The following is a 24,305-nucleotide window of genomic DNA, read 5'->3' as shown; positions in this document are numbered from 1 at the left end:
GGACGTCAAATTGTCATCATGTAAACTGAATATATTTATTTTTTTAAATTTTATATAAATTTATGTGTCTACTTGTGGATACCCGCTTATTTATTAGGCCTAAAATGTATAATGTTAAGGGTGGTTATGATTAGATTAAAAAGATTTAAATTAGAAATTGAACCAATATATAAAGAGAAGGGTATATAATTTTAAACATTATTTAAGCATTTGGATGGTTAAGGATGTTTATGATTTGATTAAAAAGATTGGAATTAGAAATTAATCAATTAAGGAGAAAAGTAGTGGAGACATTTTTTAATTTTATGTAAATTATTATTATTATTATGATTGAATTATTGATTGTTTTAAAATATTTTTTAGTTGATTAATTAAAATTAAATATATTCCGATCTTGTTAACATAAGTGAATTATGCTTCTGGATTCTCGTTTAGCTGAGGGATATTTTTAATTTTTTTTAAATTTTTTATTAAGAGTTTCATGATCCTGCAATAATTTAAGACAATTTACTACGTTATGTACTAGAGCGAAGGCGTATTTAGTTTAGTTAATAAAGTAGAGGCATGTCTTTAAGGTAGTCAATAATTCAAAAATAAAACTAATAATTTGTGTTAAATCAAAAAAAATTTAAATATTACTTCTCTTTTTTAAAAAATCAATAATACGTTACATAAATTTGGACCAACTAAAGCGATAAATATATCACATAAATTATGATATAAAGTACTTCTTGTATTTTAATTTATTTTATCTGATTTTAATTGAATTGAAATTCAAAAAATAAAAAATTTCTTTAATTTCGTGATTTAAATTAAAAATGTAATAGAATATATTATAATGTCTTTGTCTTTTAATGTTATGATGGACTGTTAAATATAGTATGTGTAAAGTTGAATTATCTAATTATTGAAAACAAAAAAAGAGACAACTCTTTTTAAGCAAACCAAAAACAAAAAGTAAAACAAACCAATTGAAAGCCACAAAAATTTAATCTAATGTAATGTTATTTGTGTAGATTTTTTATTATTACAAAAATATCTAATATACTATAAAATAAAATTTGGCCAATTGTATACTATAACAAATAATACTTAGTTTTATTTCACTGTCAAGTAAAAATAGATGAGCAAAATAATACTTTGAATATGTTATTTCCTTTGCGGTATACAAGGTAAATCTACAAGTATTTCTTAATCTATATTCAAAATATTAGAGACATATTTATACTATATTAAGGTTTTATTAATTTTTTGAATGTCTATTATAAATAATTTTGTATCCTTTTTCTTACGTGACACTATCTTGTGGGTGAGCGCGTATTGATATTTTTTTAACTTAATGCCACCTAGATCGAAAAGGAGTAGAAAATCATTTATAAAATAAGTTCAGAGGAATAATATGACCTTAGTATAGTATAAGTGTGTTTTTGAAATTTCAGACATAGATTGGTGATACTTATACATTTTCCCTAATATATACAATATACTCAAATTCCTTTTACTTTCTGGTAAATATAGAGATTGGTCTATCAAGAGAATAATATATTTCTATATTAAATACTTAATAATTTAATTTTTAAAACTTTTTTTTTAATAAAATAATTTATAATCATATAAATATCTATCACTTATTTTATATTATAAATTTTGAAAAAATTCTTTTCTTTTTAAATTTTTTGATAAATCAAATTAACCACATGAAATGAAACGGGTAAAGTATTTATGTTGTCCTTTTTTCTACTAAACAGTAAAGTAATATCCTTTGTTTATTTCTCTTTTTATCGTAAAATATGAAGATGATTTTTTATGAAAAAAGGTTCCAAAAACAAGGGTAACGCATGTACTTAAAGTTCTGACAACCAAATGAATTTTTAAGAAAAAAACAGAAAATATGTGATACTAAAAGTAGTGCATATTAATAGGTTAATTAAATAAAGGCAAAGAGTAATTAATTGTAAGGCTGAAAAAGGATGTGGGTCACACAAGACATCATGATGAGGCTTTTTGCATGCGCCTCAATCCTTTTGGGTTTTTGGATTTTCTTTCGATGTTATATTGAAATTTCAATTAAATTTTAATTATACTATAATAAAATTAATATTTTAAATAAATCTTTTTTATATTAAAGATTTAAAATTTTTAATGAAACTTGGTTGCATTCTTGTTATGGTAAAATTTATTGGTAACGTTCTTAAGTTGATATCAAATTTTATTTAAATGTTTTAATTGTTTATGTTAATTTAGATATCTTATTTAAGATCTGTATTATTTTGACACTTTTTGACAATAAAAAAAAAAGTGAAGGAGAGAGTAAGGGTATCTTCAATTCAAATTTGGTGTTTGATGTAATCAATTCCAATCTATTGCATTAAATTTTACATCAAAAAGTAATATTTTTCTCTCTTTATTATTATACTATTATTTTTATTTCATTTATATTTTTTAATTTCATAAAACAAATTCTTTCTAAAGCATTCACTATATATAATATGTGGTGATACTCGCTCCGTCTGGTATTGTTTGTCATAGTTTTTATTTTTAGAGTCAAACTATAAAATTTTGACTAACATTTTAAGATGTATTTTTTCATCATATTAATATGCGAAAAATTGCAATTTATTGTACTTTTCATATAGTTTTAGAATTTTTTATTTTTTTGTTTAAAATATCGAATTAATATGATCTAATTTAACTTTGAAAATTAATCAAATTAACTTTCGAAAAGCGATACCGGACGAAGAAAGTATCAATTATTACTTTGTTGAATGTTTATATTATTCTCAATTATTTTTAAGTACATTGTATTATGTGTTTAAGAATTTACATGTTTGTATTTTTAATTTTTGTGAAGGTTAATTGTAGTTATACCAATTATAATTTATAGTAAAATTAACATAAATTCATTTTTTCAAAAAAGTCATATATAGAAAAATTAATTTGGAAAAGCTAAATTTTATATCTAAAATTAATTTTATAAAATTATTTCATAAAAAGTAGTTAAATATACAAGAGATTTAATTAGAACATATAATTTATGCAATATTTAATTAAAAGTTTATATAATAAAATAATATTAAAATATTTAAAAAGTGAACTAATGTGGTGAATGATGTTGCACTAAATTTGATATAACATTATTGACACACTAAATTTGATCTAAAAATTAATATGAATTGTAGCTTTAAAACACTAAATTTATAATTTGGTGTGGACCAGAGATGGTCATTTATTGATGACGTGGCAATCAATCAATTAAATAATTACATATGTTATTTAAGATTTAAAAAATGTAATTTAGTAAATAAAATAAAAATGTTATTCTAAAAAATCAATATAATCCCCTCCCCCACCTACATTCTAATGGTAATTCTCTTCCTTACTACACTCAACAATTTTTTTTATTTTTTAATCTGCTTTTTAAAATTATTTTAGATATTTTTTATCTTTTTATTTAGGTGTTGTTTTGAGAGGAAAAATAAAGAGGGGATGATCGGAGGAGGGAACAAGAAATAGAAGAAAAAATATAAAATAGGAGTGTTAATATCTATTTTTCCTGGTGAAAAAGTTAGAGTATAGTGATGGTACATTGATTGAAAATCGTCTTTTTTTACTAATTTCAAAAAGTATCTTTTATGGATTTTTAAATAATTATTCTTTTTATTTATTTTTTATATTTGTCTTTTTCTATCTTTTTAGTGTTTCTTTTGGTAAGAAAAGAAAGGAGAGGGGAGAAAGCAAAAGAGAAGAAATATGAAATGTGGGTATTGGTGTTCATTTTTCTCGGCTAAAAAAGTGAAGGAAGGCAATTGTAAATTTAGAAAAGCATTACAATGAAGAAAAAATGAAATGAAAATAGTTTTGAATATAAAATTTAACCTCCATTGGAGGAGTTTAAACTTGAAAAATTGATGAGATGTGGTGGCTTGAGAAATGGAGAAGATGAAGAGAAAATTAAATTTAAAATGGCTGAATAAAGTATTTCACGCATTATTGTTGAGTGTATCACACTCATTTTGACATGTCAGTAAAAAGTGTCAACATCATGAGTTAGTCTGATTTGACAAGAAGTTTAAAAAATATTTAAAATAAGTGATAGATATTTTTGTGGTTATAAATTATTTTATTAAAGATAAAATAGATATTCTAAAATTAACTAGACGTATTCGTCCGTGCAAGCATGAGCCCAACACTTCTGTGTTATAGCATGTTTTCAAATGATTTTTGGTGTCTCCATAAAATTTCATTTGCAATAAAGGAGGTTTTAATCAAACTAAGTCATTATATAAAGCTATTCACCAAAATAATATGTTTTTCTAAAATTTTACAAAACTAGTATAAACGTATTCCACAGTAACGTTTTAGGAAACGTTACTTACAGTAACGTATATCAACCTAATGCTGTTAGTTTTTAAAAAATAAAATATACCCTAAAATGTTACCGTGAAATACGTTTATACTAGTTTTGTAAACTTTTAGAAAAATGTATTATTTTGGTAAATTGTTTTATATGGTGACTTAATTTGGTTAAAAATTCGCAATAAAGTAGAGTGCATCAATTTATAAGGTTGGCTTAAGAAAAGACAAGTTGATTTCAGATAAGGTGTGATAGTTTCACATCAAACAAACAATTTTGAGAAGTAATAGAGGATTGTATTGACATCCTCTGAGATATGCAACACAACCAATTATTTACCGAGAATAAAATTTCAAACAAGCAGGTATAGATATTTTTATCAAACTTGATTAAAAATTTGAATAAGATACAATCACTAAAGAATATGTGATGGTTTAAGTTCATCAAATTTGCAAACAGACAAACCTATAGTTATTATCCTTCTACTATTCGAGTTTTACTAAACAAAAATAAAGTGAAAGGGCTGCCAATAATGCAACTGTGACACTATACCCTCCCTGCTACTTGCCGCTATTAATTATACATCTATCAAGAAACTAATACTCTCTAAATTCAAAAAGATTTCATTTTAACAAGGGCCTTTTCTCTCAAGTCTCTTCAAGTATTATGTCATTTAATTGTCGATATCCTTAATAAAAAAAGAGTCATCAAAAGATCTCAACATTTCAAATGCAGTCGAAAATATCAGAACAAAGTAAGAAGTAAATTTTGTTAATTCAGATTCAGATAATAAGCTATTAAATGAAAGCACCTTACAGTTAGACATGAAGATTTAACTTATAAATCAAAACTACGATATAAAAGATACGAACTCTTAATTTTACACGACATTCATAAAATAGATTGTAATACCAAATTTAAATAAAAATATATGCCTCGACATTAGCCGATAAACCCACCGCCAAAGTCTCTCATATGAATCACTTTATCTTAAGTATCCAGCATGTTGGATACTTATTCAACCTTCAAACTCTCTCAATTAACAATATGATTTCACTTGATGCTTTATGAGATATTCTTATCCAGGTGATATTCACTCCTTCCACAACCAAATCCTTCGCCTGCTCAAGCCCACATATAGCATGATCAATTGTATTGATTACTTCATCTTATGTATAATGCAAATATTGTTCTCCTTCTGCTTTGATATATTTTTCTTGAGCCGAGGATCTATTGAAGATAACTTCTCTTTCTCCTAAGATATGGATAAGATCTATGTACCCTCTATTTTATCCTATTCAGTATCCAGCCCTACTTGTGAGATTATATTAAGTATGTTATTGTTGCACTCAATTAAACAGAGTTCTTTCAAAAAAGGTGGGTATAAAGTCTTTAATATCTATTGAAAAGAAAAATCCTGAGGGGAGCAGAAGAGTTGGCAATCCGCTTACTTTGACTTACAATTGAACTTTAAGAGGAGGAAGTAGGAACCCAAAAACTTCAGGACCCTTCTATTTTTGGACATAATAATTCAATTTTCTCTATTAATTTTGTCATTATTGATCTCTTTCTTGTTAGTTTTTTGTGTCAAAGTCAAATCCCTTCTCTTAATTACTATTGTAAAATTTAACTTCAAAACATTTAAATCCAAATAACCTAATTAATCTCCGAAAAATTATAATAAAAAGCACGATATTGATAGAAAAACAGTTGCACAAGAAGTTAATGATGAAACGGATATTAAGTTCATCTAAGAATATAATTAATAATTCATACTTCTTCAATTTTAAAATGTGCACCACATTTTTCTTTTTAATTTGTACCCAAAAGGCAAAACAAATGTAAGAGAAATTGATCCATGTTAGATTAAATGCGACGATTTGTACTCCCTCAACCCTAGAACATGAACTCGGTCTCAATTTGTTTGAAAATAGTTATAGGGAGAGTTAAAAAAATCCACGTTCCATCCAAAAAAATCAAATCACACACATGTACTAATAAAATAACTTCTAAATTTTAGATGAAAAATCATCACACCCACATATACTAAGCAAAAATATAAAAATTTTAGGCCAAAGATAGCATTGTTGGTGTTTTATCCCTCAGAACGTAAAGAGGACTACCTTATTTTTTTGACAAGTCTGCTTTTTTTACCCAGAAGAGAATTTGAGAGCACTTAAGTATAGCGTAATTACAATTGATAAAAATGAAATCTCGAGAAGAAAGCCAGAGCAAAGACCAATTTGAGCTATTAAAAGTACATAGGTAAGACTTGTTTGCTACTGTTTATCTTATGGGGTTTTAAGCATTTGAAGAATCCAACACTTATATGTGCTTTTAACATTTCATTTTTTATAAAGGGTGTGTTTAGTATAGAGGAAAATTTTCTCCTAGAAAACAAGTGGGTTTTTACTTATTTTTTCTAGTGTTTGGTAAGTAAGCAAAAAGGTACTTTCCTAAGAGCATTTATATGTAATCTGGCATAACACTATGGGGTGGGGTGGAGTGGGGAGTGGAAGTTGAGGGGTGGTGGGTACTAGGATGTCAAGGTGGGGAGGAGACAATGAACTTGGAACGTCGTTCGGGGAACTTATTTTCCCTACTTCCACTAGGAAAGTTATTTTCCTCATTTTTATGGAACATTGTTTTCCGAGATTTCCAAAACATTTTGTCCAACCAAAACATAGGAAAATTGGAAAACAATACCAAACATACCTTAAGTTCATAACTTTTTGTTTAAAAATGTACTTGAGGGGTCCATTGAGTCTATCACTACATAATTTTGTTTGTGAATCTGTTAGACTTCATGATCTTGTTTAAGAGACTTAAGTTCCTTAATTATTGCAGTATCCACCTAAAGACATGAGCTTCTGGATCAGTGATTCATTTACCGAGAACAATCTCTGTGAAGTTGTTAGAGGAATTGCTGGAGACCTTGCCGAGGAGGTATGTCCATGTTATGATTCTACTTACTGCCAAATTCAACTTGTAGATATTGAGGGGCCCTTCATCAATGTGTCGGACTGACTCTTATTAGCTTAATAAACTCAAACCTCAAAGTAAGCTATGCCAAGTCTAGTAATTTGGTCTTAAGCATTCAGTTGATTGATTTTCATATCATACCCTGGGGTGGGAGCAGGGTGATAGGGTTGTCTTGTGAAGCCAAAGCGTATAGTTTGGCCAGTTCTACGTTGGATAATAGGGTCATGTTTGTAACATGAGTTCGTTTAGTGAACTAACTCTTGTATTTAAGTGGTGAAGGGTAGAGGGTGGGCCTATCATCCCCTACTCGAAGGATGGCTCTACACAGATTTCGTGGTCATCATGTATTTCGTGTTTGTAACATGAGTTCGTAGTAGTGACTGTTGCTTCCATTCCTACTACTGTCAGGTGAAATTAATCGACAACTTCACCAATAAGAAAGGAATGACAAAGTCATTGCTATAGGATAGCTTATCGGTCCATGGAACGTTCACTTACAGATGAGGAAATAAACTATTTGCAGGTAAATTCTCTTTCAAATGTAACTATACCATCTTTCTCCTGCCACTAGTAAACATCCTTTTTGTATTTTGGATGCAGTGGAAAGTGAGAGAACAGGGGGAGAACAAGTTAAAAGTTGTTCTAAGATGAGCTATTTCAATAGTTTGTTTTTCACTGATTTTGTACCTTACAACATGTAGTTATTTACTTATTTACATGAGTTTTTACATTAACTATATTCATCACACATATTTTGATGGGGGAAAATGCTTATTTGCTCTCATTTGTAGTTTTGAGGCCAATATGTCAAGGCAATAACATAAGGGGTTGTTTGGTTGATTGTATTTGAATATCTAATCTCAAAATAAATCTCACATGAGATAGTGCAATGTTTAGTTGATTGGATTAGGCCATCTCCAACCTATATTTTAGTATCATGGTATGACACTATTCATCAACACTAAATCTCTTTTTATGTTATCGTATTATTATTTCATTATTTGTATTATATAAACTTTTAGTTTGACATGTTATAAACGAAGATTTTAAATACGTTCTTAAAATGCCTAATTATTTTTATGTAATATCATTATATAGCTAATTTTAATTTTAAATTTGGTGTATGATTTTATTAATTAAGTTTTATACATATCATTTGTATATATTTTATAAGTTAATTGTATTATAAACTATATTTGTATAAAAAAATTAATACTAATAATTAGGTAAGAAAATAATATAAATTTTATAAAGTGAATAGTTGAAAAGAAAATGATTGTTTTATGAAATAAGAACATATAAATAAAAAAAATATTATTGAAGAGAAAAAAGAATAGGAAAGAAACAACACTTTTTTATTTTTAGTATATGGTGAATTGGAGTTAATTTACACTAAAATAGTGTTAAAAGATGCCCTTGAAAAAAAAAAGAATATGCCATTGGAAGAGAGAATCATCATAAATTAACTATTACCTTATTTTGTGATGGAACGTGGAATAAGTATATGTATTAGTTATGAGGAAATTAATTTATTTAATTGGGGAATTATTTAATTGGTTTAATATTGTAATCATATCTTATATAAACATGAACTAACATAAGAAATCACATTATATAAATTGTATGTTGTTATAGAGTTATTTTGACACTTTTTGATTTTTGGGCTATAATTTTACCCAGTCGATTAATATTTTTTTTTATTGTGCATTTTTCAAACAAAGAAGATGAATATAGGGTTGAGTTCGCTTTTCCAGAAAATGTTCGTCACTTACCTTCTAAGACGAGTAGGCTAGCATGCGGGTCGTAACGATCAACTTTGAGTTGTCGAGTGACGATTGACTAAGGGGACTTTCATCATGTAGTTGGGTACAAATAAGCCAGTGAAAGACGAGTAGGCAGGGCGCTAGGTTCGTGTGAGCGAGGTACGCAAACAAGGACAAATCACATGGTTTTGTATTGGTTAGTTTTGAGTTGTCGGGTGACAATTGCTCCATTTCTTAAAATATGAGCGGAGACATGTCTTATAATAAAGGGGATCTCTCTTCTCTGATGTGTGTTATATTATTGTGTCCTATTCCTTAAGGAGTGATTCGGGATTAAGCCACGTGGCGATACCCGTCAAAAGAAAGGAGGCCTTCAGTACTCAAATGCATACGAGGAAAGGACAATTATTCAGCACATTTAAATCTAGTGGATGTGATTTCATATTCCTAAAAGCCAAGTTTTGAACCATGTTACGAAATCAAGACAAAAAATTTCTTACAAAATCTCCTTGAGTAGGTAGCTTTGAGGAGATACATATGTGTATCTAGCTTGTATCAAATAACTGTCATCTTTGGATATAAATGATACGAGAATTTTGAATTCAAACGATATTAGTGCGAATGAATACAGGTGATACATGTGTTTTGAATAATATATATATATATATATATATTATTATAAGTGAGAAGCTCCAAAGTTAAAAGTTAAATTATCATTTTTACCTTTTTATTAAATTAAATTTTGGTTATTTATTTAATTAAATATAAATAAATTTATTAAATTATGATAGATTTTATGTCCTTAAGCCCTTTAATAATGTAAATTGTTATTTTCTTGATAAATGAGCATATTGATATTGCTTAAATCATAATCATAATTCTCATAATGGAAGAATTTGAAAAGTTATGATTGAATTAAATTAGTCAATAGATTAATAGTACATGAATATCTTGTATTAAATTAGTCAATAAATTAAATATAGAAATACTGGTGAATGATATTAAGTGACTAATTATTTCTTCGTGGATGATGATCACAGGATGATGATCACAGAAAACTCATCAGTTTAGTGGTCAATACAAAATAATGGTTCATATCCTTTAAGAAAAAAATGCATCATTTAATATTAATTTACAATATATCAGCTATATTTCTAGGAGTTTACATTTATGCGAAGTTTTATAACATCTAAAATTATATATTTAAATATTTGTTTTAATAGCTTATTTCAATGTGACTTGAAAATGAATCAAAATTTTCTTCTAAAATAAAAATGTTATTTTAATTATGTTTATGACACTCTTTTGGTTAGTTCTTCTTGAATTTCATTACATTTCTCTGTACTATATAATTGAGAACTAACAGATAAATGAAAAATATTTGTATAAATCTTCCAATGGAAAATCTTATTTTTTAATTAATTAAAAGATTAACTATATTTATCTTATTTAATTAGTTTCATTCAATATTAATCAATAAAATAATTTAAATATCATTATGAGTTACATATACGGTTAGTTTTCCACATTAACTTTCAACCTATTTGTCTTCTCAACACATATTAAAAAGGTCTAAAGTCTCTTATATAAGGAAAAAGCCAGGCAAGTTTTTTTTATTTAAGTTTCACTAACTCTTTTTCCCCTTCTTTTCTCAGGCAAACTATATTTTTGTTTGGCATATTTATATCCCCTTTCACCATGTAAGTATTCAGATTTTGCAACTAATCATTAATCTTATTATATTTTGGTTACATTTGCCATTGCTAATAATTGTGATTTTTATTTGTCTTTAGACGTTTTTTCTTGTCTAACAATCCTTTCATAATTTTTGTAAATTTTTTCGACCTATGTAAATGATTGTGTTCTGAGGCTCCTCATGGCTTGCATCAATGAGGAGAAAGATGGTAAGTTAGTTCTCAATTTCTCTATATTGGTATCATTTTTTACTTAATAAATTATTTTCGCTAGATTGTGTTGATTAAGAGAGAATGGAATAAGGAATATATACATGCATTGAATTCATATATTATATAAACTATTAAATATATATATATATATATATATATATATATATATATATAAACTATTAAAATGTGCTTGAGAAATAAGATAAAAATAAATTGAATATTTTTATCTCGAGTTAACAAATATCTATTATGGTGTATGTGTGATTTATTTTATAATCTTTCTATCTTAATAACAATATTTGAAAATTGTCCTAAAATTTATAAGTATAAAATAATCTGAAAAATTAAATTATATTGATAATTTATTTTATCTCCACTTAAAAGTAATTTTCAGATTCTCTACAATTGTTTAATATAATAATATTACGTGAATTAGAGAAAGAGAAGTATATTCAGAGAAGAAACACCATTTGGTGCTCAAATTGAATGAAATTTTACTGACTATCCTTCCGAAGATATTATATTATTCCCAATGATAACAAAGTAGTTGAATTTTGTACTTCAAAACTAACAAGTACTATCATAATATTTATATATTAATTATATTATTCCATCTTCTTGTATAGACTTGCAAGTGATTTCATCAAAGAAATCTTAAAACCATAAATAAATGATCAAAAAGCACTATCAAGTTCAATGTAAATATGACTAAACTCACTATGTTACTTTATTTACGCACTTAAAAGTACATACACAACTTATACATACTAAAGACAATAAAACATCGATATGAGAAATTTGACATGACAAGGTTTTTTCTCTATCTAATTACTAAATATGATATATATATTCATCAACTTAAAAAAATTTACACTTTTTTTAAAAAAAATATCATTTGATAATTTAAATATATATTTAATTGTATTTATGTAATTATATTTTTAATTTTTTATACTCATTCACGCGAGGCACACACGCAACGCTCATGTCCAATGACTAGTTAATGATATAAGCGCGAATAGTTACAACTTTAAAACAAAGCTTTGAATAAAATTAACGACAGGAGCGCCAATAATAACAAGTGATACAAATACAAAGTGAATGAATATAGCGAAAGGATATACGCGATACAAGAGCAAGAAAGGTAAAAATACAGAGTAATATTTAAACTTACGTATGACATATAAAATATAATCGCTCGATAAAAAAATATAAAAAAGAGAAAGAATACAATCTAAATGCACATATAAATATCATAACCATAGTCATTTAATACCTCTATATAAAAATATCGAAAAAATAAGGTAGCAATACAAAAGAGAGAGAGTGAAAGAGGGCAGAGAGACTATCGAGAAACAAAGAAGGGTAACTTTCACATTTAGCAAATAAAAATTCATATTTGTATGCTATAGCAAAATTTGCATAATTGCGCTCCATAGCAAATATAGAAATTGTATAATTCGCTATACATATACAGTTGAAACAAATTGTATAAAACGAAGGTGTATAAAACAAGAAAAAGAAAGACACTTGGGCAGAAAACTGTATAAAAACGAAGTGTATAAAACAAATTGTATTATTATAAGTGTATAGAACGATTATATACAATTTGAATTTGTATAAAATGAGAAAGAGAGAAAGACAAAAGAGACTTGACAAGGAATATTGAATTGAATTGTATAAAACGAGAAAGAGAGAAATTAGATACAATTTGAAATTGTATAAAACGAGAAAGAGAGAAAGGCAAAAGAAACTGGGCAGGAAAGTATTTTTATTGTATAATTATAAGTGTATAGGACGAAAATATATGTACTTGCATGTGTATATACAATTTTCTCACGCTTTATACAAACAGAAACGCAATTTATACATTTCGCTTCTATTTGTATAAGTGAAAAAGGCGAGGGTGACGAGCGAGATTTGGGAGAGCGGCGAGCGAGATCTGGAAGAGGGGAGAGAGGGGAACAAAAATATATGTATTTATACAATTTTCTCTGCTCTATACAATTAGAAACATTTTTTATACACTTGTGTTTGTATAAAAAGTGAGGAAGCGAGTTAGAGATTGGAGGAGAGTGGCGAGCGAAATATTTGGGAGAGAAGCGCCTAACAATTTATTGCAAACGTTTGCTATGAAGCACAATTAAATCAAACCCTAGCTACTCCATTTATTTTAGGTTATTAGTTTGCTATTATATACAATTTTCGCCCAAAAAAAAAAGAGGTGAGAGAGATTAAGAAAAAAATATTTTTTTTGGCTTAACATCTAAATAATATTATCTATGAATCCTAAATATCCAAACTATAACTATAAATCTCTAATTACATCAAAATATTAGTCATTTTTGAAATTTTTTTATTTTCTTTACTTTACTTAATTATTGGGCCATCGGTATTTGCTAACTTCGTTGGTTCTATTGCAGGCGACCCGCCACCATATCTACTCGGCGTCGTCGTCATCTTCTTCTTCTCTCCACTCTTCATTCAGAAACTTGAGCCTGTTTTTGCAGACATTCATTGGTGTATCTAATTGCGGTGTATTCAACGGAAGCTGACCCAAAATTCTCACCCTGAAGCTGTTTGATGAAATTCCTGAGAGGTGTCTCAATTTCAAATTCCAACTTTTTTTTGCTTAGCTCTACAATGTAATCACCCTCAACCCTCTAATTCAAATGGCCTGTAATTCCATTCTCAATTCTCCATTTTTGCCTTCTTTCCCCCAAAAAAACAAACCCCATTATCGGAAAAATACAATTCCGGTAATCATTTCCTGCAATTCTCACAAACCCAGAACTGAAGAAGAGAAGAAAATTAGGATAAGTCAATTGGGTTTGCTTAATCTTTCTGTTACACTCACTGTAATATCAGCTTCACTGGTACGACCCGCAAATGCAGCAAAAGTGTCTGAAAAGAGGAAAAAGTCTGAAGCTTTAACGCCACAAGAGTTGAAAAAATGGTCACAAGGTCTTCCAACTGTGAGCAATAGGTTACCTTATACAGAAATATTGGATTTGAAAAGGGAAGGGAAACTTAAGCATATAATTAAGCCACCTAATGTAGGGTTAAAGCAAAGGCCTGAGGTAGTTTTAGCTGTTTTAGAGGATTCCAAGGTTGTTAGAATTGTTTTACCTTCTGTCGAGAGTGATCCGAGATTTTGGGCTGGATGGGATGAATTGAAAGTTGATGGACTTTGTATGAATGCTTATACTCCACCATTGAAAAAACCTGAGCTTCCTTCACCTTATTTGGGGTTCTTGTCAAATATTCCAGCTTGGTTGCTTTCTTTTATGAAGGCCAAGCCACAGTCTAAAAAGGCATTGGAGTTGAAGAGGATGAGGGAAGAATTGAAGAGAAGGCAAAAGCAGGAGTTGGCGAAGATACAGAACGAGAGGGAGAGGATGGCGAAGGCAATGAAAATGCAGAAGAAAATGGAAGAGAGTAAAAGAAAAAGAGAGTTGAAGAGAATGAGGTATGAGGAGTCCTTGCGTCAAGCGAATAGAAGTTCCCGCGATATGGCAATGGTGTGGGAAAGCTTGGCTAGTGATTCAAATGTTTCCACTGCTCTTGGTTTGGTTTTCTTCTACATATTTTATAGAACTGTTGTATTTAGCTATAGGAGGCAGAAAAAAGATTACGATGATAGGTTGAAGATAGAGAAAGCAGATGCTGAGGAGAAAAAGAAGCTGAGGGAATTGGAGAGGGAAATGGAAGGGATTGAGGGTGTTGATGATGACGAAGAAGAAGGAAGGAAAGGAGAGGAAAATCCTTATATGAAGATGGCTATGCAATTCATGAAGTCAGGTGCTCGTGTTCGAAGAGCACGCAATACGAAACTTCCCCAGTATTTAGAGAGAGGTATTGATGTTAAGTTCTCTGATGTTGCTGGGCTTGGAAAAATTAGGGAGGAGCTTGAGGAAATTGTTAAGTTCTTCACCCACGGGGAGATGTATCGCAGGCGAGGAGTCAAAATACCAGGTTAGATATTTGTAGATAGTGATTTGTAGGGGTCTTCTTGAATGTAGATTTCTACTTGAGTTTGTTGTTTGATCCATATTTTCTTTAAGCACGAAGTCCTTCTCTTTCTATTTCCGATCTGCAAGAATTAAGCCATATCATTTGCTCTAGACTTGTTAGTTATTTGTTCTAGGTACTATATATTCCTGCACTAGCAGCAATACTGTCTATGAGTAACAATTATAACCCCTGATAACAATAACCCCTGATAATAACAACAACAAATATCATGTCTATGAGTAACAATTATAGTGCGAAATGTATTTGTACACCTTCATTTTATGATAAGATGAATACCTCTTTCTCTGGTTATTAACATTTTCTTGCATTTCACTTGTCCGTGTTTGTTAATGTAATCACATGCAAGAATAGTACTCTGTCTGACTTAAATATAACATAAGATGTTTGATATCTACTTCTGTAGCTTTAATTGGATGAACCTCTCTGTCTGTCTGTCTGTCTCCCTCAAAGTTTTTGATTTCTAATTCTTGTTCTTATTAATTACATCAGTTTATACAAATAGCTCTGCCAGTGTGGACTTTGCTGCTTTTGTATTTTTTAAAGCTATTTCCCTGCAATTATCTTATTTTTCCCAGTTCTTTCCTGCGACATTTCACTTCTCAAATAATGACAACTTAGTGTGCCCGTAAGATTTACTATGCACCTTTTTGGTTTTTCTTTTTCCTTTTTTCTTAATTTAATAATGGTGGTATCTGGTCCTCTTGTGTGCACCTCGATTATTCCACCAGGTACCGCTATGTCTGACTAGCGCAGATACCTGGTAACTCTTTTGCACCTTCCTGTTTCATCCTTGTTTGGCACATTAGCTTGGTGCCCTTTATTCTTGTCTTATACCATCACATATCTATTGAGAAAATCTTTCAGGGGGAATACTGCTTTGTGGTCCACCTGGAGTGGGGAAGACTTTGTTAGCAAAGGCGGTGGCTGGTGAAGCAGGGGTGAACTTCTTCTCCATTTCTGCGTCTCAGTTTGTTGAGATATATGTTGGTGTTGGGGCTTCCCGTGTTCGAGCTCTCTACCAAGAGGCAAGGGAGAATGTAAGTTAATTTTCTATCTCTCTACTATCCACGCCATCGTTCCGAGTCATTTGCTTATAAATGCTTGGCGTTATAGTTGGCTACTCTTTTTCCACCTATGCTGTGAATTAAGATTCTGCCATTTGCTTCCTATTCTGAATGAACTGTTTGCTTTTGTCTTTTAATATTGCAAACCACAGCTAGTTTGGTGTTGAGTAGTAGTTGATTGCTTGTTTCTCTGTTGTTGAGTGGGATGCTTCATGTTCTTGTTTCTGAATCTTGTCAAGCCATTTTTGCTTTTATTTAGAGTGGTTTTATATGTAACTTATAAAGTCTCAACAAGATATGAGCATTATTATGTGGTCTTGCGTAGGCCCCATCAGTGGTGTTCATCGATGAGCTGGATGCAGTTGGCAGAGAACGTGGTTTGATCAAGGGTTCAGGTGGACAAGAACGTGATGCGACTTTGAATCAGGTTCCCTTGGCATTTTGCACTTGTGTGAACTGTCACTTCATCTTGTGGAGATCTCAGGCTACATTAATTTAGAATGTTCCCCTTTTTTCTCCAGCTTCTTGTATGCTTGGATGGTTTTGAAGGCAAAGGTGAAGTCATCACTATTGCTTCTACAAATAGACCAGACATATTGGACCCAGCACTTGTTCGACCAGGGCGCTTTGATCGGAAGATATACATCCCAAAACCTGGTCTAATTGGACGAATTGAAATTCTTAAGGTGCAAGTTGCATGTGTAATTTTTTGTCTGTTGAAAAGCTTAATAACTTTGGGGATGTACAACATCTTAAAGCTCTTTTCAAGGGGATATATAATATCTTAGTAAGCTTGTTATATATTTTTGCTTCTTACATCTCATTTCCATGGATTAGGTGCACGCTCGTAAGAAGCCTATGGCTCCTGATGTGGACTATATGGCTGTTGCCAGTATGACTGATGGAATGGTTGGTGCAGAGTTGGCCAACATTGTTGAGGTCGCTGCTATTAATATGATGCGTGATGCAAGAACTGAGGTAATAGCTTCTGGTTTACTCTGGGTCAAAAAAAATTCTAACCTTGTAAATAAATTAAGCAATATATGTCGATAGTTGTTTACTTGTTATTGACTGTACAGATAGATTTTTTGGCGTAGTCCTTAAGAAGCGTTAGGTCTTCTAAATCTGAGCTCTTATTTATTACACATGTGACATAAGAAAAACTTTCTTCATTGATGCTTCCAATATGATGCCCTTTTAAGGCGGAGAAGTGGGTGGGTTAATGTTGCTGAATGGCCTCAAAATGTAATTCAAATATCATTGTTGAGAGGCCCCCATTCCCCCAGGAAAAAAAATGTATGCTGGAATTTTCTTCTGGATTTATCATGACAAAGATGAAATTCTGGTCTCCATCTATCACTGAAGTTCACTTTGCCAAATACTTACCTAAAATAGGTCTTCCAGACCTACAGTTCACTTCTCCATTTTGTGCTCTTCTGCTACCAGACTCGGTTAAGTTTGTATAACCTTAGAGTTTGGACTTTGCAGATTACAACCGATGACTTGATACAAGCTGCACAAATTGAAGAACGAGGAATGCTTGACCGGAAGGAGAGAAGCCCTGAGATGTGGAAGCAAGTGGCTATTAATGAAGCAGCAATGGCTGTGGTGGCAGTGAACTTCCCAGATCTTAGAAATATTGAGTTTGTAATAATTTTCACTCTTCTCTATTTTGTTACTGTCTGCTTTGTCGTTGTTGTTTTATGGTATTACAGTTTGGTGAAGTATCCTTATTGAGTTAGCAATCATGTTGATGTTTACCCTACTTCTTTTCACTCGGTTCGATTTCCAATAGTACCCAAATATGCATTTTGTTTCTAACAGATGCTTGCATCATATCTACAATAAAGGCTTAATATCTGTTGTTTCACTTGAATTTTTGTCTTAGGATAACTCCTAGGGAACCTGTACAAAATTTTGGCTTATTTCCTAATTATTCAGTGTTGGTGGCGTATCATGTCATGATATTACCTTGTCAAGAATTAGCAAGTTCTGGTGTTATGTTAATTGTTTAGATATTGAAAATCATGAGAAAAGTGCAATGTGTGATTGCTATCATCTTGCACACAGTAGTTGCCTGTTTGAAAGTTTGACGAAGTAGTTGCAATCACGCTCAAATGTTAAATTTATGATACTTTTTCCCTATACAATATACATGGATACTAGTTTTATAATTTAGATTAATTACTAAAATCTCAATCTGAGTTAACCATGTGTTAAAGGGAAGCAATACCTGTCTGGTAAAATACGACTTGTTAGAGTGGAATTGGTCAGTTAGGAATAAGTAGAGACTTGATGAAAGATCAATCAGTGTATGTCCTTCCTGACTTCTGATTTCTCATGTTTTTTATGTAGATCTCCATGTAATTTAACCATGTGTTAAACAAAGTAAGCTGTACACATTTAATAAAATATGTCTTGTTACAAAGGAGCTTTGGAGTACGGGTAGGAAATAGAACTTGGATTGTTAGGAGAAGTTTGATGAAAGAACAATCAGTGTTTGTCCTACTTCCTGAATTCTGATTTCTCATGCCTTATGCTTGACAATATAGGGAAAAAAGACTCGTGCCATTTGTTTATGCAAGTATCTTTTTCTTTTTCTTCCAAAGTGCATTGAGTTCTTATTTTTATACTTCGTAAAAAAGGTGTTATCAGCATCATTACAATTGATGATTTAGTTAAACCCATTTTTACTTAGTAATACAGCATGATCTTTTTTCGTAGTGCCATTTTATGATTTTTTTAAATGTTTCTTTTTGATAAGCTCACTGTTGCTCCAAGGGCTGGAAGAGATCTGGGTTATGTGAGGATGAAAATGGATCACGTCAAATTTAAGGAAGGAATGTTGAGGCACGGCTTCTATTCCCTTCATTTTACATTTATATTTCTTCATTCTTTTAAAACTAAAGTATTGGAAATCTAATAACAAGTTATGCTAGTGTATATGTAATGGTACTAATAAATGAGGGTGTTTCAAACTTCTAATCATGTATTTCCTCAAGCGATATAAGGAAATATATGTGTAGACACCACAGAGAAAGAAGTATTTGCCTTTTTGAAATACCTCACTGTCTGTTGGTCTTACTTCCCATAAGCAATTTGGAAAATACGACCACCTCTTGCTTTTCGAGCCACTACCGTCAGATGTCAAAGAAAAATTTTTCCTGATTATAGGCATCTGTAACTTTTGACGCTTCATTTTAATGCAGCCGGCAGTCGCTGTTGGATCATATCACTGTTCAGATAGCACCACGTGCTGCTGATGAGCTCTGGTATGGAGAGCACCAGGTAAGATATGCAGGAACTTTAAATTTTAGTTTTGCATCATTTGTCACCTACCGTTTAAATAACTTGAAAGGGATCCATGCTGCTTTTGTTGGAGTCTTAAAAGATTATAATGAAATATAATCTAATAGGTATCATGAAGCAAATCGATAGCCATTTGGACACAGACACATATCTTGTGTCCAACATGAAATAGACATACAAACATAAATATGCATAAGGGACATTATATGTAGTTTGGTCCTTTGGGAATAAATCTATTGATAAACTATGTAATTGGCCCAATTAACTCGGGAGACAGACTTCAGATGTTAATTTGACAATATGCTACATTATTCTCATAGCTTAATAACTGGGCAAACATTTCTTCTGCATATTTGGAGAGACATTTTAAATGTCACTTGAGTATTTAAATGATCAATGAGACATTACATCCCTTTTTGTATGAAATTAGGACCTAAAGATACATTTGTGGTTTAAGCCTTTAAGGTAGTATTTAAATAAAGAAGAGGAGCAAAAATAATGGAAGGTGGTTCAGTGGGTTGTTTCCAAATTATTTCCAGGATACATTACATTTTCCACTTTCATCTTTTGTTCTAGATAGAAATAAGTCCACCAGCTGTCCGGTACCCGGAAGCGCTCCCTACCAAGATTTTTTATAATTTCCCAGGGCATCCTAATTTATCCGACCGCAAACCTTAGTGGTGAAAATAAGTAATATGGTGTTCTCAGCAAAAATTCTCATCCAAAAATTTGCATTTTCTCAAAAAGTGTAGAACTAATTCAGAACCATCTTCACCAAATCAATCAGTTACTCCTAAATCAAAAGATTAGTTGGTTCGATATGAATATGTTATTTGTAGTTTTGATGATATGACAAACTTAGGGACCTTGTAAAGGTACCAGGTTTTCTACTTGAGTTTTGATGATGACAAACAATACTCAGGCACCACTCCAGCTTTGTTCCCCCTCACTTTGTTCCCCCTCACACACAACTCAGCCACTTACCAGTTATACTTCCCCCTTTTGGCATCATAAAAAAGAGATACAGTAAACCAATGATGTCAACAGTAATATCAGATAAGATCGAAGCTTGATAGCAATCAAACAGAAGGGAAAAAACATTCATAATAGATAATAATTAGAACACCAGGGGAATAAGATAAATAGCATTCCAAGATAACATTTAGTACATTAAAAACAAACTGAGAATCCAACGACACAAAGACAAGCCACAGGAATGATTGGGACAGACTAAGAAGGGGGAGGTTGATGAGAAAGGGACTGAATAATGAGAGTGAATCGATCATTTGCAGCATCATTATCCTTAATTGCCTTTTCTTGCAAGGCAATAACCTTGGCCCTCAGCTCTGCATTTTCCCTTTTCAGGGCTTGAACCACAGAAGTACCAGGTCCCTCAGTCTGTGCAGTGAGTAGTTCAGCTTTGAGTATAGCAATTTCAGCATCTTTTCCACTCAAATGCACATTTAACTCCTCAACCCTCATGCTTGAGTTGATCCTGATCGTCTATGAGTTGAGCCATCTTGCTCTTGGGATTGCCTTTCCCTTCGATACACTCACATTCGACCAGGGTACTCTCTGAAAAGGTTTGCTTCACAGTCCCAACCCTGCCTACGCTCAGAGGAATTTTAAAATGTTTGAATACTTCAGTAAGAAAGTATCCGTATCCCATCCCATGAATTTCTTTTCTCTCAATGACAGTCTTGTACATGTGCTCAAGCATAATCCCTAGGAGATTCAGAGGTTCAAATCTGCACAACATCTCCATCACAAATAAATCAGCAGATGTAGTTGAAGTCCTCTTTTCAGTCCGAGGAAGGAGAGTTTTGTTTACAAACTCGAACACCAACTGATACTCGCTCTTCATCACCTTCTTAAAAACCCCAGCAACTTCTGTTGTAGGAAGCTTCGAAACCAAGGACACGAACTCAACCAAACAAGTTTTCCCAATCACAGACCTGGTGCCCTCTCTAGGTCCGCTGAGAATTTTGCCCAGCAGAAACTCATCCAGATGCACTGCAATATCATTTACTCTTGTAAGGATACTCCCATCTTCCTTAAATTGAATGTTGTAGTAGAATTCACGCACTTCCTCTTCGTGAAGGATAGGAGATTTCCTGTTGAATAGATGCATCCATGATTGAATTTCCACCATGTCATGGAGAGAGTCCATGCCGGGAAAGTGATGAGTAACCCATTAAATGGAAGGTTGAAAGAAGGGAGGTTGGGGTGTCTAGAAAGGGAAAAGAAAAGGTAGTGGACGAGGCTCCTAGAAGAAGACCTACTACTAGGTCTGATGCTAGGAAGTTGATGATTGATGCCTTAAAGGCTAGTGCAAGATCTACGGCTGAAATCAGGAGTGCCAGAACATTTAAAGTATCAAACTTTAGAATGCATGAATCTGGTGTCATAGAGGTGTCTGCCGAAGAAATGGACAAGAAACCAAGAAGAAAAAGTCAGGAAAAACAAAGTCAAGGGAGCCAAAGAGGGTTGAGAAAGCAAAACCCACGAAGAAGAGTTCTACAGGAAAACGAAAAGAACACAGGGACCTGGTACCCAACAAAGGAGTGAAGAAGAGGTCAACATGCAAGAAATTGTTGACAACTTGAGAACGCAGGCTGTGCTGGCTGGAAGAGTCTTTGACATGGGAATAATCAATATTCCCGGCATGGACTCTCTCCATGACATGGTGGAAATTCAATCATGGATGCATCTATTCAACAGGAAATCTCCTATCCTTCACGAAGAGGAAGTGCGTGAATTCTACTACAACATTCAATTTAAGGAAGATGGGAGTATCCTTACAAGAGTAAATGATATTGCAGTGCATCTGGATGAGTTTCTGCTGGGCAAAATTCTCAGCGGACCTAGAGAGGGCACCAGGTCTGTGATTGGGAAAACTTGTTCGGTTGAGTTCATGTCCTTGGTTTCGAAGCTTCCTAAAACAGAAGTTGCTGGGGTTTTTAAGAAGGTGATGAAGAGCGAGTATCAGTTGGTGTTCGAGTTTGTAAACAAAACTCTCCTTCCTCGGACTGAAAAGAGGACTTCAACTACATCTGCTGATTTATTTGTGATGGAGATGTTGTGCAGATTTGAACCTCTGAATCTCCTAGGGCTTATGCTTGAGCACATGTACAAGACTGTCATTGAGAGAAAAGGAATTCATGGGATGGGATACGGATACTTTCTTACTGAAGTATTCAAACATTTTAAAATTCCTCTGAGCGTAGGCAGGGTTGGGACTGTGAAGCAAACCTTTTCAGAGAGTACCCTGGTCGAATGTGAGTGTATCGAAGGGAAAGGCAATCCCAAGAGCAAGATGGCTCAACTCATAGACGATCAGGATCATCTCAAGCATGAGGTTGAGGAGTTAACTATGCGTTTGAGTTGAAAAGATGCTGAAATTGCTATACTCAAAGCTGAACTACTCACTGCACAGACTGAGGGACCTGGTACTTCTGTGGTTCAAGCCCTGGAAAGGGAAAATGCAGAGCTGCAAGGTTATTACCTTGCAAGAAAAGGTAATTAAGGATAATGATGCTGCAAATGATCGATTCACTCTCATTATTCAGTCCCTTTCTCATCAACCTCCCCCTTCTTAGTCTGTCCCAATCATTTCCTGTGGCTTGTCTTTGTGTCGTTGGATTCTCAGTTTGTTTTTAATGTACTAAATGTTATCTTGGAATGCTATTTATCTTATTCCCCTGGTGTTCTAATTATTATCTATTGTGAATGCTTTTTCCCAACTGTTTGATTGCTATCAAGCTTTGATCTTATCTGATACTGTTGACATCATTGGTTTACTGTATCTCTTTTTTATGATGCCAAAAGGGGGAAGTATAACTGGTAAGTGGCTGAGTTGTGTGTGAGGGGGAACAAAGTGAGGGGGAACAAAGCTGGAGTGGTGCCTGAGTATTGTTTGTCATCATCAAAAAGGGGGAAAATGTTATTTGTAGTTTTGATGATATGACAAACTCAGGGACCTTGTAAAGGTACCAGGTTTTCTACTTGAGTTTTGAAGTTGAAACAAACTCAGGGACCTAGTAAAGGTACTAGGTTCCCAATGTGACTAGCCTGTTGACTGCCAGCTGGAGAAGGTACAGAAAGTGGGTGCATATTTCCCAACGGCGTCAGAAAAGTCAGACCTCTCCAACCAATGACAAAGAGTTTAAGGAAAGTGACTTGTCCATATAAAAGTCACTTTCCTAAACATTATTCCTAAGTTTTTGCAACTTGATAAAGTATTTTCAAGAACACTTGCAAAGGCTATCGGAAATCAAAACAGAAGAATTATTCAAACAACAACTGAAATCTCAGGAGCATATAGTGTAGTTGTTTACGAATATATTCTCTTGGTCTTATATTATAAACTATTCCTAAATATATAAAGGAATCAGTGTGTGGTGTTGAAATTCTAAGTTGTCTAGGAGGGATAGCTTAGTGGGTAGAGTAACTTCTACTTAGGCTTGCCAAGCAATAGAGATTATTGCTTGAACGTGAGATTAAAAACTTTTTCTCACATTTGTGTAACTGGTTTTACTTTTGCTTGCAAAGATTAGTGAAACAGTTGTGAAAATCCTGTGATACAGGTCGTGGTTTTACTACCTTAAGCAAGGAGGTTTCCACGTAAAATTGTTGTGTTGTTTAATCTATATTTACTTTCTGTTCATACTTGTTAGTGTGTCAAGGAGGGACCTGGTCCATTGACTGATAAGTGAAGACATATATTCTATCAGAATCCTTTGTATTTATTCCGCTCTATTCAGACCAATTACACAATTACAACCATCCTCATTAGGTTCTAATCGTAGCTCTTAAGGTGAAAGGAAAAGCGTGTTTCTTATCTTCTCATTCCCCACTGATGGAGAGAAAAACTAAACACCCCCCCCCCCCC

General features: G+C 32.1%; 1 protein-coding gene across 2 annotated transcripts in view; it reads left to right on the top strand.

The window, feature by feature from the left end:
- Nucleotides 1–13,374: 13,374 nt before the first annotated feature.
- LOC107007146 (probable inactive ATP-dependent zinc metalloprotease FTSHI 2, chloroplastic) overlaps nucleotides 13,375–24,305 on the top strand; it is a 14,678-nt gene continuing 3,747 nt past the window's right edge. Inside the window, exons 1-8 of one of the 2 annotated variants that reach the window (XM_015205627.2) lie at nucleotides 13,375–14,981; nucleotides 15,906–16,078; nucleotides 16,431–16,532; nucleotides 16,627–16,791; nucleotides 16,943–17,083; nucleotides 17,594–17,752; nucleotides 18,870–18,955; nucleotides 19,315–19,393. In XM_015205627.2, the coding sequence (XP_015061113.1) occupies nucleotides 13,679–14,981; nucleotides 15,906–16,078; nucleotides 16,431–16,532; nucleotides 16,627–16,791; nucleotides 16,943–17,083; nucleotides 17,594–17,752; nucleotides 18,870–18,955; nucleotides 19,315–19,393 (2,208 nt within the window). In that variant the 5' untranslated portion in view covers nucleotides 13,375–13,678. The remainder of the gene's footprint in view (nucleotides 14,982–15,905; nucleotides 16,079–16,430; nucleotides 16,533–16,626; nucleotides 16,792–16,942; nucleotides 17,084–17,593; nucleotides 17,753–18,869; nucleotides 18,956–19,314; nucleotides 19,394–24,305) is intronic. The other variant, XM_015205628.2, reaches the window with a different exon arrangement.

Source organism: Solanum pennellii, chromosome 12 (genome assembly GCF_001406875.1).
Source record: "Solanum pennellii chromosome 12, SPENNV200".
Classification (NCBI taxonomy): Eukaryota; Viridiplantae; Streptophyta; class Magnoliopsida; order Solanales; family Solanaceae; genus Solanum; species Solanum pennellii.
The sequence above is the reverse complement of the archived record's forward strand: the minus strand, read 5'-3'. Positions and strand labels throughout refer to the sequence as shown.